Raw genomic sequence first — 16,162 nt, forward strand, 5'->3', positions numbered from 1 at the left:
CTCTCTCTCTCTCTCTCTCTCTCTCTCTCTCTCTCTCTCTCTCTCTTTCTCTCTTTCTATCTCTCTCTCTCTCTCTCTCTCTCGCGCGCGCGCGCGCGCACACACACACACACACACACACACACACACACACACACACACACACACACACACACACTGGCAGCGTTCCGCCCTCCTGCGGAGCGGCGTGTCTCAGCGCATCATCGCAGCGCACGGTAACGGTTCCGTTATTCTAGCGTCTCTCTTTTATAAGGGACAGATTGTCTGCATCGTCTGACAGACAGACTGGCAACAATATGGCGACAGAGGTAAGAATATTATTAACATTATTATGTTATTATCTTCCTCTCCACGTTCTAATACCTCCAGGTAAAGAGAAGAGGGTTAAATCATCCATCAGAACGTTTTGCTCTTTTAACGCCGGTTCATCGCTGTGGAACAGAACCATGTTATACTAGGCTGTGATTACACATTAACTTAACCATTCATTGTCACTTAAATAATTACCATTTAAACCATTTAATTTTATCTTTTGGCATTTTGAACATAATCATTTCTGTTTGGATTTTTTTATTTGCTTCACAATCACACATTGCACATAACAGATCATGACAAATAACTTCAATATACAAAGACATTACTGACACATTTAATCATTTAAAAAACATGTAAAAAATATATAAGCAGAAATAGCTGATCTACAAGCTTGTAGATCTGCTCTTTGTGATCAGCAGATTGAAGAACCTGCCTCATTCAGCTTTAAGTGGCATTACCTTCATTTAGACAGTCTTTAAGTGGCATTACCTTCATTTAGCTAAACAAGCACATCAAATCATTATTGGCAAGTAGGTCTTCAACAAGGGGTCCGGGGCTGCTAGGGGGTCCTCACAGTTACTACAGGGGGGGCCGCCACATCTTGATGTGATTTTTTACATGAACCACTTGAACCCTAGCATCCCTTTTCTGAGGAGAACTTATAGCCAAAAATAACAGATCTACAAGCTCACAAGGCGTTGTGAGCTTGTAGATCTGCTGTTTTTGGCAAAGAGGTATAGGTGTAGAGGGAAAAAGAGCAGGAAAAAAGTTTAAAGTGAAACACATATAGAGGGGGTCCCTGCTTCATCTCTGTCAGTTTTTCTCTCTCTCGTGTTTCAGTCCTTAGCCTGAAACACGTTGTAGACTCCTGTATTAGGGTATCACTTATTTCCCCTTCTCAAACCATAAGCTTGTTGTGGTTGTTAAATAGACGGGGTGTGTGTGTATGTGTGTGTGTGTGTGTGTGTGTGTGTGTGTGTGTGTGTGTGTGTGTGTGTGTGTGTGTGTGTGTGTGTGTGTGTGTGTGTGTGTGTGTGTGTGTGTGTGTGTGTGTGTGTGTGTGTGTGTGTGTGTGTGTGTGTGTAGCAGGTGAGTTTATTAGAGAAGATACAGGCTCACTCAGCCCTGGAGTATTCAGTGTCTGATGGATGGAGCCGTCAGGACCATGGACAGGGACTCTCTCTCTCTCTCTCTCTCTCTCTCTCTCTCTCTCTCTCTCTCTCTCTCTCTCTCTCTCTCTCTTTCTCTCGGTGCAAAGTGATAATCTCCCATTCAATGCATTGATAGCATTCGAAGCCGGTGCTCTCTCTCTCTTTCTCTCTCTTTTTCTCTCTCTCTCTCTTTCTCTCTCTTTTTCTCTCTCTACATTTAACTGTTTACATCAATGATTCTCAACATTTTAAATTTCAAGCACCCTGTGTTATTTATGTATTTATTTATTTGTTTGTTTGTTTATTTGTTCATTCATTCATTCATTCATTCATTCATTCATTCATTCATGTTTATCTCATGGAACCAGCGATATATATAGCCTAACTCTGAGAGTCTATACAAATGGTTCATTTGGTTCCATGTGTATACGCTCTCAGAGTTACTGACCCGGAAGAGTGCACTTTGGTTCTTAACTATGAGATGCTCATTTAGCTTTACATTTAGTTTGACTCAGTTCCCACAGATAAAGATATCTGGCTATTTACAAAAATGTTGTAGTAATTGTAGTTTCTTCATTTAATTTCATTGATGACTTAATGGCTGTTGGGTTTCGATATAATGGTAAGTTTAATTGATTATATCTTGTAATAGTGTCTCTACCAGGCGATTAAACACTGTGCATATGTAAACATGTTTGGCAACACGGAGGGAGACGGGTGGTAACCAGAAAACTCGCCCCAAAACACGCTCGCCCCCATTTCCACCGACCAGCGGTTCTTGTATTCTTGCATCTGTATTACGGTTTGAAATAAGTTCAGGGTTAGACATAGTTTTACTGAGGTTATGTTTAGGAATACCAGGTGAATACCGGCGGGTTTGCCCCGGGGCGACTGTGTTTTGGGGCGAGTGTTTTAGTATTCAGACGGAGATGTAAAGAGGGAAACATCTCCGGTCTCGGTGGTGCTTGTGCTGAAACTTGACTAATGCAATAAAATATAAGGATAATCTGATCAGTGATAAACCACATGAACCCCAGTTTACGTATTCTGGGGGGAACATAAACCAAACATTGCCAATCTAGCTCACAGTTACAACGCGTCGCGTTCCGACGCGCTGTGAGCTCATAGATTGTCAATGTTTGGTCTTTTTAGTCACATATATCTTAAAAATAAGTCAGTCAAGTTGTGTTCCAGCTGTCCTTCTGATGGATTTTTTCTTGGCTGACAATGTTTCTATCGTCCATAAAATAGCTCTGAAAGTTATCCAAACGATCGTGTATGATGTAACTCTATGAGGCAGATCGTTGTGTTTTCCCCCGAGCCAAAATCGAATGGGCGTTCCCGTCTATCTCCGTGTGTATCTATAGGCAAAACTGTTCAAAAATAGTTCAGAAATAGCAAAACCTAGCTGATCTACAAGCTCACGATGCATCATGACCCGTTGCCTATTTTTGAAATAGTGCTTTTGTGCTTAACTGTTTCTTATTTAGCTGGGGACACTGTGGAACCCCCTGGGGACCCCACTTTTATGAACCACTGTCCTACACAGTATGTTTCTTCAATACCTTGTCACCGTTGGTGTCAAACATCCCAGGTGTCGATGCCAAATCGTCTGACTCGGGGGGAAAAGGAAATGGAGGAAGTTGCAACTGAAAATGTAGAGAATCACATTTAAGCTCCTTTTGGCAGTATCACAGTACTTATATTGTACACATTGTCACCATTTTCCGTAGAACAGTATGACTGTCTAAACACACCTATGCTGTCACTGGTTTGCTTATCTGCAGCAGGGATGTCAGGCTTTGCTGCAGAGCTATATTGGGGCCCTTCCTCCAGTTTCTGTTTTGCAATCTCTAATTTGTTGCATCTTAAAGCATGAACAGGGTACGGAGAAAAAAAAGAAAAAACAAATGAATTGATGTATGCGTTAGTAGGATAACAGTTTAATAATGAACCTAGCATCTGTCCACTCCATATAACATGCTTTCTATATAATGTTTTTTTTAACATTTGTGGTCAAGATCTAAGTAAAAAAGAACATGAGAACAATTAACCAACATATAGATATATACTTGAGAAGAGCAACCTCATGCAACTGTTTCGTTAAAATTAGTCATTGCTTACTTAGTTTTAAGGTGCTGTAGGTCCAGCTCCAACTCTTTGGCCTTCTTCTGGGTACGACTGTACTTGACATTTCGTCGTGGATAGCTTGGGGTACAACAGCATCTCCACCATATTCAGACGAGTCAGAGTCTAAAGGTAGTGCAAGTGATATATTTTGGATAAAACAAGATATTTTTTGTTATAAAGTTAAAGTGGAATAAAATGTAATTTTATGCAATCTGTATCGTAGAGTATATTAATACAATAACTTATACAATCTGTATGTTAGAGTATGTTAATACAAATAATACTATATAACTTATACAATTGGGGTGGTTGCATTTCGTCTCGCCTGCTCTTCTATTGAGACATTTAGTGTCAAAGGTCATGTCTCACCTAGACACAGGATCTGACATGAATTTTGATCTGATGGTCAAGGTTCAATGTATCACCTGAGCAAGCAGGCAGGCTCTATAGAGCGTGCCAAAAATCCTGAAGGGGGCGTCAACAAGTGTCATTTGGTAGCGGCGGACATCTTTGAGGGGTATAAAACAGGTTGACTTAACATTGCCCCTCTCAAGTATGTCTGCAGCTACTATGCCACGCGCCCCATGGTGACGAGTCGTTGGCACGCTCTATTAGCTCAATGGTAAAAGCACTTGCTCAGGAAACCGGGTTCAAATCCGGGGGAGAAGAGGAAAGTTACATAGTGCAGCTTTAACCCATTAAGACCTGAGGCCGATTCTAAAAATGTTCTCTAAATCCTAAAAGTTTTTTGAAAATAAAAGGAAAAAGATTTGAGGTACAAATGTTCGCTTTAAAAAATATATATTCAAAGATTTTCAAAAATAGCAATCTACAAGCTCATAGCGTGACACCGAGTGCCGCGCTATGAGCTTGTAGATCTGCTGTTTTTGAATGGCCAAAGAAATGGCCAAGTTTTTGAATGGCCAAAGAAATAAAAAAAAATGACACAGATGCGTTCCCGGTCTTAATAAGCAGGGGTCTCTCAATCTCTTTAATAAGTAGACAATTCAGTTTCAGATGGGTTGCCAATTTCAGGAGAGAGTACCTATTCATTATCTTCAATGTTAAGTGTTCCTGTTCCAATGTTGCATGCCCACTTCTTTGTGTCATCACTTCCAATTGCACTTATTTATCCTGTATCCAGAGTTCTGATTAAATTTGGTATTCCTGGAAATGCATTTTCGGCTTACTGAAGAGGTGAAGAGTCTGGGAGACCCCTGTTACTGAACAGTTTGAAGCAATGATTACTTTAATATTACACAAAACAATATCACTTTACCTTCAAACTGTTTTCTTTTCTTTGTGGGAGGGGAGGGGGGGGGGCATAACACATAATGGTTCTCTCTTCTTGGGTTCCTTTTTCTGTTTTAGTAGGGCTGCCTGCAAACCATTCGTTTTGGCCACTGCAGCCAAAGAAATGTGTAATAATAACACACACACACACACACACACACACACACACACACACACACACACACACACACACACACACACACACACACACACACACACACACACACACAGACAGACAAGCGAATCATTAATGTTCAGAGTTCACAAGATATTAAAACACTCTGTAGCTTCATCACTGAAAGCCACACACACACACACACACACACACACACACGCCAGATTTTGAATTTAGTTTTGAGCAGCACACAGGCAAGCAGTACAGATAGTGGCCTATATTAAAAATGATATTGTATATTCCCACTGTAATTTCTTGTAATTATTGTCATAATCCCTTTATCAAGACACATTATATAACTAAACAATGTTGGGTCATGACTTGTGATTGACTTAGAACACAGCAGCCTACGCACTTATAAATACAGTCAGTAATAGTAGGCTAAAAAGCCTACATAAACAGTATTTCTGTGTGTCAACACTCACCTAAAATGTCCGCCGCTTCTTCTTCTTTCTTTTATCTTCTCTGAAGCCGGTTTATAATTATTTTTTATGAATCTAAAGCAATGCAATTGATTTAACTTTCTATGAAGTGAGAGCAGGCAGCTTGACTCGAGACAGCATTCATTCTCCCCGCGCGTCGCGAGCGGTCGGGAGCATAGAGTTCAAGGGTCGCGAGCCAGCTGAGACATTGTTGCCAGATTTTGTGAGAGAAATAAGCAGCCAGGTCTGTGAAAACAATTAAGCCCAAAAGAAGCGACACCTACATAGGTTTATAGAGCTTTATCTACAAGCTCACAGTGCGTCGCATTTGCAACGCATTGTGAGCTTGTAGATCTGCTATTTTCAAAAAGAATAAGTGAAATATTTCACTAATATTTACGAGCAACTTTACAGAAAAACAAGCCCAAAGTCGCTTATAATAAGCAGATATGGCAACACTACTCAGGGCCCATAAAGGGCCCACTTCTCTGTAAAAACAGATCACAAAGCTCACAACGCGTCGAATGCAACAAGATGTAATGTAAAATATACTGTATATACTGGGGGGGGGGGGGGGGGCAATTAGACCATTAGACTGTGAAAATCTTCACAGTCTAATGGCAGGTAAGATGTCTCCCCGGGATCCAAACTAGTTAAAATAGCAGATCTGCAAGCTCACAACTCTTGTAGATCTGCTGTTTTTTTTTTATTAATTGATGGAATATTTTTTTTTAAATATTATATATAATATTATATTATATTATATTATATATTTTAGATTTTTATATAATCATATTTGAGCTGGGGACCCCCCACCCTGATAAGCACTTGGAATGTAGGAGTTGATGCATTTACGTTTAGTTTGACTCTATTGTGAAAATAGCAGATCTTCAAGCTCACAACGCCTCACAAGGAAGGTGTTGTGAGCTTGTAGATCTGCTATTTTCAATGTTTTTATAGTATAGTTTGTTGATATAGCTTTTGATGCAGTAATGGTGTTTTTTTTTTTTGGTACTAAACAGGTCTTAAAGGTCCTTAAATTGTCACTTCACTGTCATCTGGGGACCACCCCCAAATCACGTGGGGACCCCCCTGGGAGTCCCGATCCACATGTTGAGAACCACTGATCTAACCAAACTTTACCAGCTGCTAAGCTGGTCTTTGCTGGTCTGTCCACCCATTTGACCAGCAAAGACCAGCTACCAGCTTGGCTTTGCTGGTCAGTCCAGCCAGCCAGCTGGCTGACCAGCAAAGACCAGCAGAATCCAGCTTAGTGACCAGCTAACCAACTACACTGGCAAACCAGCCTGACCAGCCTGACCAGCTTGTCCAGCCTGGTATGCCATCTAAACCAGCTTAAGACCAGCCAAGACCAGCTCATACCAGCTAAAACCAGCAACCTTCATAAGCTGGTTTGTGCTGTTTTTTTTCAGCAGGGTGGTTAAGGCTGAATTTGACATCAGAGATAAGGCTTGTTTCCCCCCATATTATATAATATGATTAGACTGACAATAGACTCTCGGGTTACCTATCCTAAAACTACAATCTCCATGTAATGCATTACCCTTGCTTTTTGTGAATAACTCTGAAATAAGAGCGTCTACTAAAATAATAATTTGTAATTGTTTTATACAGGTTATAATTTACAGTTGCAAAATCCCCTACCAATAAGAACCTTTCAAATCCCATAGAACCATATGAGGAATATGAAGAACTATTTGTAATATAAAATGGTTTGGAAAATAATTCCCCCTTCCTTGAACCTTTTAAATCTTGAGAACCATATGAGGAATCTGGAGAACCATTTGCTCTATAAAATGGTTCTCTATTAGGTGATGGTTCTTCAAAGAACCATATAGCGTTTTAAAGAACCATTTAAGAATCTAAAGAACCATTTGCTATATAAAATGGTTCTTTAGCAGGTGATGGTTCTTCAAAGAACCATATAGGGTTTTAAAGAACCATTTTAAAGAACCAAAGAACCTTTTTTTTTCTGTGTGTACCATGTGGTCATGGTTCACACAGAGAGGCCACAGGGTTGCATGACTGACAGAAACATTTTCCACAACATCAGTGCAGAGATAGAGAGAGAGACAGAGAGAGAGAGGGGGAGAGAGAGAGACAGAGAGAGAGAGAGAGAGAGAGAGAGAGACGTAGAGAAGCTCTACGTCACAGTGCAACATCTCATCTCTCACAGCATCTACTGTACAAACTCTCGCTGATGTATTTTTAGCTTCTGTAAAGCCTGCTAGCGCTCAGGCCAGCAGCATCTCTCTCTCTCTCTCTCTCTCTCTCTCTCTCTCTCTCTCTCTCTCTCTCTCTCTCTCTCTCTCTCTCTCTCTCTCTCTCTCTCTCTCTCTCTCTCGTCCTTGGTGATGTCATGGTAATAATGCCAAGGAGAAGGAGGCTGACTTGATCTTCTAGATAATAAACCACATTTACAGCCTTGAACCTTACACTGTAAAATCCTCAGTGTCAGTGTGTCCAATTGTAACTCTTTGAGAGAGTGTACAAATGGAACCAACATGTAAACCCGTTTAGGGTCCAGTTGTTCCCTCAGAGTGAAAGTAAAGCTGAAAACCCAGAACTTATTTTTACCTCAAAATGTATATCCCACTTATATATCCCACACAATTTTGTAACCCATTTTTCACCCAGTGCCTAAGCTTGTAATCCTGGGCACAACTCTCCCTCTGCCAGCCTGGGGAGAGCCCCGAACTGAGCTTATGCCTCCTTCAATGCATGAGGAATGAGCAGGGGGGAGTTTCCCCGGTAGGACGTAGCTTCTTATCACCTGACAGGGGGGAGTTTCCCCGGTAGGACGTAGCGCGTGGAAGGAACACGTTATTCCAACCAGTTCCTTTCCCCTCCATCAGGCACCCCGGCTGACCAGGGGGAGGCAGTATAGAGACCAGGATTGTTTTTTGTGAGTGTGGTCTGTTTCTATAGACTGTTGACTGAGAGTCTGCACCTGTCTATCCTTCTCTTGAAGGAGTGGTAGAAATGTGCTCTCTTGTGCAGGAGACCCGGGTTCCAATCGCGGGTATTAACGGATTGTGTACCTTCAGCTTATACAGTATGTGTGTGAGGTGTGTGTACAAGTCACGCAGGATAACGCCACACACACACACACACACACACACACACACACACACACACACACACACACACACACACACACACACACACACACACACACACACACACACACACACAGTAGGTAAAGGAATTTGATCCGTTGTGGTTTGTGGCTCGCCAGAGACGATGGCAGAGCAGCCTCTGATTCTCTCTGGTGGTCTGCCAGTATCGCTTTGCATTCCCCATGAGTTAACCACACACACACACACACACACACACACACACACACACACACACACACACACACACACACACACACACACACACACACACACACACACACACACATTAGTGCACAAGAAACACACATACTCACGTGACAGATTTTCGGTCCAGGGGCCGTCAATTATTATGACACATTTAATGTGAGCAGTCTGCTGCACTTTCTCTCGCAGGTTAAAGGTGTTGTTAATCAGAATAAGCAGGTTAAAGGTGTTGTTAATCAGAATAAGCAGGTTAAAGGTGTTGTTAATCAGAATAAGCAGGTTAAAGGCGTTGTTAACCAGAGTGCATTTTAAGGTGTGAATCCTCCGCTGTTTGAGTGACTGTATTACATTGTATGGCCAGTCTATGGGTTTCTTCCCACTTAACCCATGACCCTTGCTACATCAGTGGTTCTAAACCTTTTTCATGTCAACGACCCCCAAAATGATGTATTTTGCCGTGGACCCCATCTCAAAATGTTTTGTTCCAGGGACCCCCCAGAAGCAAAGATTTGAGTTAGAAATGTTCGCTTTAAAAAATATATATACATTGAAAGATTTGCACACATTTTCACGATTTTTCAAAAATAGCAGATCTACAAGCTCATAGCGCGGCACTCGGAATAGCCAAAGTATAAAATAATGGTTAAATTTGTTCAAAACTAAAATGACGCAGACGCTGTCCCGGTCTTAATGTTTTAAAGTTCCTGGATTGCAGCTTTAGTGGTCAGGATTTTTGTCTCCGCCAGGCCGAAAGGCATGGCGAGAGAGTGTTTTGCACCCTGTCTGTCTGTCCGTCCGTGTGTTACCAGCTAATCTCCGGCACCGTTGGCCCGGTCGCTGCGAAACTGTGCACACACACTCCCTGGATGCCAATTCAGAACCTCTGCCTCACATTTTTCATATGGGCCTGTTATAGCGCCACCAGGAGGCCGATGTGTGCAAAACGTTTTTTTTTATATTACTCCTACAGATTTTATCCAAACGTCATGCAAATCGGTACACAGTATCTCTATGGTCATGTGATCAACACGGATCTGTCCCATTTCCCATATTCCATCCTCATGGCCTAAGGTTGGCTTCTAAAGTTTGCAGGATTGGTCCGTTTTGAACAAAATGCCTCAAATCATGAACGCAGCTTAGGATTTCCGTGAAATTTCCCAGTAGGCCAAGGAAGAAATGGCACCCTTTTCACATTGTCCTGTTATAGCGCCACCAGGAGGCCACAATAACCTACCTGACCTGGCGGAGACCTGTGCTCCGAGGAGCACTTTTTCTAGTTTTTTTTGCTGTGTTGGCTCTCGCATGGCACCTGTTCTCTGTGGGACCACGTTGTATAGTCATGTTCTCCACCCTGTGGGAACACGATGTATAGTCCCTGTTCTCCACCCTGTGGGAACACGTTGTATAGTCCTGTTCTCCACCCTGTGGGAATACGTTGTATAGTCCTGTTCTCCAAGAAACTATTTGTGGTTGCAGCAGGCGGCCGCATGCAGAAAGCCTTTGAACTTCAGTGTGGTGTACATACACAGTACAGTACAGTACGGTGTACAGTATGCATGTACAGTAGGCCCTGCAGGCTAACTCATCATGACAGTAAACAGGAGGAATTCTTCACTCACTGGAGGAGAAGTTAAATCCTGAAGGGATAGAGCGAGAGAGAGAGAGATGAAAGCAAAACAGCAAAAAGCTCTCCAGATCATAATATCAGAAAAAGTGTGTGTGTGTGTGTGTGTGTGTGTGTGTGTGTGTGTGTGTGTGTGTGTGTGTGTGTGTGTGTGTGTGTGTGTGTGTGCGAGCGCGCGCGTGCATGTGCGTGCGTGCATGCTTTCCTTCGTGGGTGGGGCTTCAGATGGAGGCGGGGCCTTGTATGTATTCTCAGCTGCAGGGAGACAGAATCTCTCTCACATCTCACTGGCCTCTCTCTCTCTCTCTCTCTCTCTCTCTCTCTCTCTCTCTCTCATATACAGCCTGTATGACACACAGCTAAAGCCATTCTTGCACAAGTCACACCAGGCAGAGGTTCTGGTGATTCAGAGTAATATGCTTCCATCCCTCTTCTTCCCATGAAAGGCAATGTGCTGCGCTGGGCCTCACACACACACACACACACACACACACACACACACACACACACACACACACACACACACACACACACACACACACACACACACACACACACACACACACACACACACACACACACACAGGTCCTGTTATCATAATGAGGTCAACGCGAGGCCAAATGAATCTTGTGCTGATAATAATTGCTGCTTTTAATAGAGAGACAGAGTTGTTTGTCGTGACGGAAAAGAAGGGCTCCTTGTCCTGAAGATGGAGAGAAAAGATAGAGGGAGGGAGAGAGAGAGAGAGAGAGAGAGAGCGAGGGAGGGAGGGAGGGAGAGGTAGAGACAGTGATGGCAGGAAGGAGATATTAAAAGCTGAGGCTAGACAGAAAGATGTAGTGGATGTGGGATGTTTTCTGGCATGTTTGCAGATGGAAATAGCAGCTCAGGCTGCTATTTGTGGCTGTGAGAGATAGCCTGCAGTGTTTATATTCTGTATATATATATATATATATACTGTATACTGAATTAGTATATCGTTGACATGTTGGCTCTTTGTGATGTCTGCATATGTGGAGACTCATATGTTTGAACTGTACTGTCCTTATCACCGTGGTTACTTACAGTAATAATAGTGTAGTAGCTACAGTAGCTGGAAGTTGTCTGCGGTATTCAATGGAATAATGGTCCTGGATAGTAAATAATAATATAGGGCAATGATTGTGCTTATAAAGCCTGATTTGCGGTGGTGAAAAAAGTAAAACATTTTTTACTTAAGTAAAAGTATCAATACTGCAATGTAGAACCACTCTGTTCACAAGTAAAAGTCCGGATTTCAAAATGTACTTGAGTAAAAGTACAAAAGTATAAAGATATCAAAATGTACTTATAGTACCAAAAGTAGGAAGTACTCATTATGCAGAATATCCCATTTCAAATGTTTAAAATGAATGAAAATCTTTTGAAAATAGCAGATATACAACCTCACACTGCGTCGCATTGATATGTAATGTGAGCTTGTAGATCGGGTATTTTCAAATGGCCGAAACGTATATTGGGCTGAAGTGGTTCATGTATGTTTTGTAGTAATAATTAAAATATACAAAGTAACTAGAACTAAAGTTTTCAAATCATTGTAGTGGAGTAAAAGCACAGTGTACTTACTTACATCTCTAGTTACTATACAGCTCTAGTTACTATACACCACTAGTTATACAGCTCTAGTTACTATACACCACTAGTTATACAGCTCTAGTTACTATACACCACTAGTTACTGTACTATACAGCTCTAGTTACTATACACCACTAGTTATACAGCTCTAGTTACTATACACCACTAGTTACTGTACTATACAGCTCTAGTTACTATACAGCTCTAGTTACTATACACCACTAGTTACTGTACTATACAGCTCTAGTTACTATACAGCTCTAGTTACTATACACCACTAGTTACTGTACTATACAGCTCTAGTTACTATACAGCTCTAGTTACTATACACCACTAGTTACTGTACTATACAGCTCTAGTTACTATACAGCTCTAGTTACTATACACCACTAGTTACTATACTATACACCTCTAGTTACTATACACCACTAGTTACTATACACCACTAGTTACTATACAGCTCTAGTTACTATACACCACTAGTTACTGTACTATACAGCTCTAGTTACTATACAGCTCTAGTTACTATACACCACTAGTTACTGTACTATACAGCTCTAGTTACTATACACCTCTAGTTACTATACACCACTAGTTACTATACAGCTCTAGTTACTATACAGCTCTAGTTACTATACACCACTAGTTACTATACACCACTAGTTACTATACACCACTAGTTACTATACACCACTAGTTACTATACAGCTCTAGTTACTATACACCACTAGTTACTATACAGCTCTAGTTACTATACACCACTAGTTACTATACAGCTCTAGTTACTATACACCACTAGTTACTATACACCACTAGTTACTATACACCACTAGTTACTATACACCTCTAGTTACTATACACCACTAGTTACTATACAGCTCTAGTTACTATACAGCTCTAGTTACTATACACCTCTAGTTACTATACACCACTAGTTACTATACACCTCTAGTTACTATACACCACTAGTTACTATACAGCTCTAGTTACTATACACCACTAGTTACTATACAGCTCTAGTTACTATACACCACTAGTTACTATACAGCTCTAGTTACTATACAGCTCTAGTTACTATACACCACTAGTTACTATACACCACTAGTTACTATACACCTCTAGTTACTATACACCACTAGTTACTATACACCACTAGTTACTATACAGCTCTAGTTACTATACACCTCTAGTTACTATACACCACTAGTTACTATACACCACTAGTTACTATACACCACTAGTTACTATACACCTCTAGTTACTATACACCACTAGTTACTATACAGCTCTAGTTACTATACACCACTAGTTACTATACACCACTAGTTACTATACAGCTCTAGTTACTATACACCACTAGTTACTATACACCACTAGTTACTATACAGCTCTAGTTACTATACACCACTAGTTACTATACACCACTAGTTACTATACAGCTCTAGTTACTATACACCACTAGTTACTATACACCACTAGTTACTATACAGCTCTAGTTACTATACACCACTAGTTACTATACACCTCTAGTTACTATACACCACTAGTTACTATACAGCTCTAGTTACTATACACCACTAGTTACTATACAGCTCTAGTTACTATACAGCTCTAGTTACTATACACCACTAGTTACTATACACCACTAGTTACTATACACCACTAGTTACTATACAGCTCTAGTTACTATACAGCTCTAGTTACTATACACCACTAGTTACTATACAGCTCTAGTTACTATACAGCTCTAGTTACTATACACCACTAGTTACTATACAGCTCTAGTTACTATACAGCTCTAGTTACTATACACCACTAGTTACTATACAGCTCTAGTTACTATACACCACTAGTTACTATACACCTCTAGTTACTATACACCACTAGTTACTATACACCACTAGTTACTATACACCTCTAGTTACTATACACCACTAGTTACTATACACCACTGTGTGTGTGCTTCATCGTATGACCGTGTCACTCGCCAAAACAGCCGACTTACAAGCTCACAACTCTTCACATGGCATAAATCAAACATAAGGCCCACTAGTGAGATATACTATATAGTATACTAGTGAAATATTCTCTAGTGGGCCCGGCTCAGGATACTTCCATGTTGAAGTCACTTACAAAAAATCTGACTCCCCCCGTACTGTGCCCCTCCCCTCGGTGTATCTCTGACTCCCCCCGTACTGTGCCCCTCCCCTCGGTGTATCTCTGACTCCCCCCGTACTGTGCCCCTCCCCTCCGGGGAAGTCGTTTAGATCTGCGGGGGACCGGGTTTACACTGGCCCACCATGTCTCTCAAGAGGAAGGCTGTGTGGGTGTAAAAAACACACACACACACACACACACACACACACACACACACACACACACACACATGAAGGGGATGAAGGCATGTTGATTTGAGGATGAGTTGATTTGAGGATGGGAGTAATGAGGGAATTAGAAGATGAAGCCTTATAGGGATGAGGGTGTGTGTAGCCTGGGGGTCCTGCATGGGGGAAAGGTGTGGTGGGATCTCATGTAGCATGTAGCGTGTAGCGTGTAGCACATGTCTTTTTTTTAACCAACTAGGAATCAGGAAATGAACCTGCTACTGACACTAGACATTATGGTCTCTGTAAAACCGTTGAATTGTCTAAAAGTCTAAGAGTCAAATAAGTCTGATCATCATGTGTCCTCTGTAGAGCGTTGGTTCTCTGTCTCACACACACACACACACACACGCACGGTCCGCTCCTCGGGCCGTGTGACTGTGACTTTGTTATTTAGCCCCTGACTGGCCTTATATGGCATATATGGCACTGTTCTTTAGGCCTGTTTAGGCCATTCTTCTGTTGTATCGTTCTAATTGTATTTCTGTTGCCTTTTGCCCTGATGTTCTGCACCTTTATTTTGTAGTAGTGTTTCCTGTCTTGTCTCACCTCCCTGTTTGATCACTAGTTGTCTCCTCTTAGTCCCCCAGCCTATCCTAGTGTTGATTGTCTGTTGAGTTCAGCTGTGTCATGTTAATCCCTGTCTATGTAAGTCCTGTGTTTGGTTCAGCTCACTGTTGGTTCGTTGATTGTAATCGTGTGAGTTTATGTCTCTGTCTCCTCACTTATTGTTGCCTTGTATTAACCCATTAAGACCGGGAAGGCATCTCTGTGTCATTCTTAAGATTTATTTGGCTTTTCAAAAATAGCAGATCTACAAGCTCACGGCGCGGCACTGAGTTAGCTTGTAGATCTACTATTTATGAAAAATCGTGAAAAATCTTTGCAAATCTTTGAATATATATATTTTAAAGGAAACATTTGTAACTCAAATCTTTGCTTCTGGGGGTTCTACAAGTGTCTTCTAAATCCTACAGTTTTTTTTTAAAAACGTATGTTTCTATATCAGTGGTTCTCAAACCTTTTCATGTCAAGGACCCCCAAATACATATATGTATTTGGCCGTGTTTGGCCGCGGACCCCAATATTTTGTAATAGCGAATCCCAGAAGCAAAGATTTGAGTAAAATATATATATATATATATATTCAAATATTTGCACATTTTCACGATTTAAAAAAAAATAGCAGATCTGCAAGCTAATTTTTTACACCACTGTATAGCAGTAGACAGAAATAAAAGCAGAAATGCTCTCACACACACTAGCTGTTGCAAGGTTCCAGTTTAGAAGTGATTTATTGCACTGAATGAGTGTTGGGCTGACGGTTGAAGCTCACAGGCTCTCTATCAGACTAAAGTTGAGTCTGATAGAGAGCCTGTGAGCTCAGAACGTCACAACGTCACTCATTCAGTGCAATAAATCACTTCTAAACTGGAGCCCATGCAGTGTGTGAGTAGAGTCTTCTTTTATTTCTGTCTAGAGTTTGTTTACCTTCGCTTAGCACCTGGATGTGTGTGTTTCCCCTTTACTAGCTTAACCCTTTAAGACCGGGAACGCATCTGTGTCATTTTAAGATGTCTTTGGCTATTCAAAAATATCAGATCTACAAGCTCATAGCGCCGCGCTATGAGCTTGTAGATCTGATATTTATTTGTTTTTTATCGTTTATTTATCGTGAAAATGTGCGCAAATCTTTGAATATATTTTTC

The 16,162-nt window shown here is 41.2% G+C and overlaps 1 protein-coding gene and 1 long non-coding RNA gene across 2 annotated transcripts in view; one reads left to right on the forward strand and one right to left on the reverse strand.

Annotated features, from left to right (window-relative positions):
- Positions 1 to 269: 269 nt before the first annotated feature.
- Positions 270 to 16,162, forward strand: part of LOC311058874 (golgin subfamily A member 7B-like) — a gene marked incomplete at its 3' end in the record, with an annotated part of 56,357 nt that continues 40,464 nt past the window's right edge. The window contains exon 1 of the mRNA XM_084076401.1: positions 270 to 308. Coding sequence (XP_083932527.1) covers positions 297 to 308 — 12 coding nt within the window. The 5' untranslated portion in view covers positions 270 to 296. The remainder of the gene's footprint in view (positions 309 to 16,162) is intronic.
- Positions 3,057 to 5,676, reverse strand: LOC311058484. Its single transcript, XR_014602066.1, has 5 exons — positions 5,490 to 5,676; positions 4,876 to 4,999; positions 3,591 to 3,719; positions 3,224 to 3,333; positions 3,057 to 3,115 (listed from the first exon to the last, which is right to left on the reverse strand). It is a non-coding gene; the product is annotated as an uncharacterized lncRNA (long non-coding RNA).

Source organism: Gymnoscopelus microlampas (genome assembly GCF_963454915.1).
Source record: "Gymnoscopelus microlampas genome assembly, chromosome: 13".
Classification (NCBI taxonomy): domain Eukaryota; kingdom Metazoa; phylum Chordata; class Actinopteri; order Myctophiformes; family Myctophidae; genus Gymnoscopelus; species Gymnoscopelus microlampas.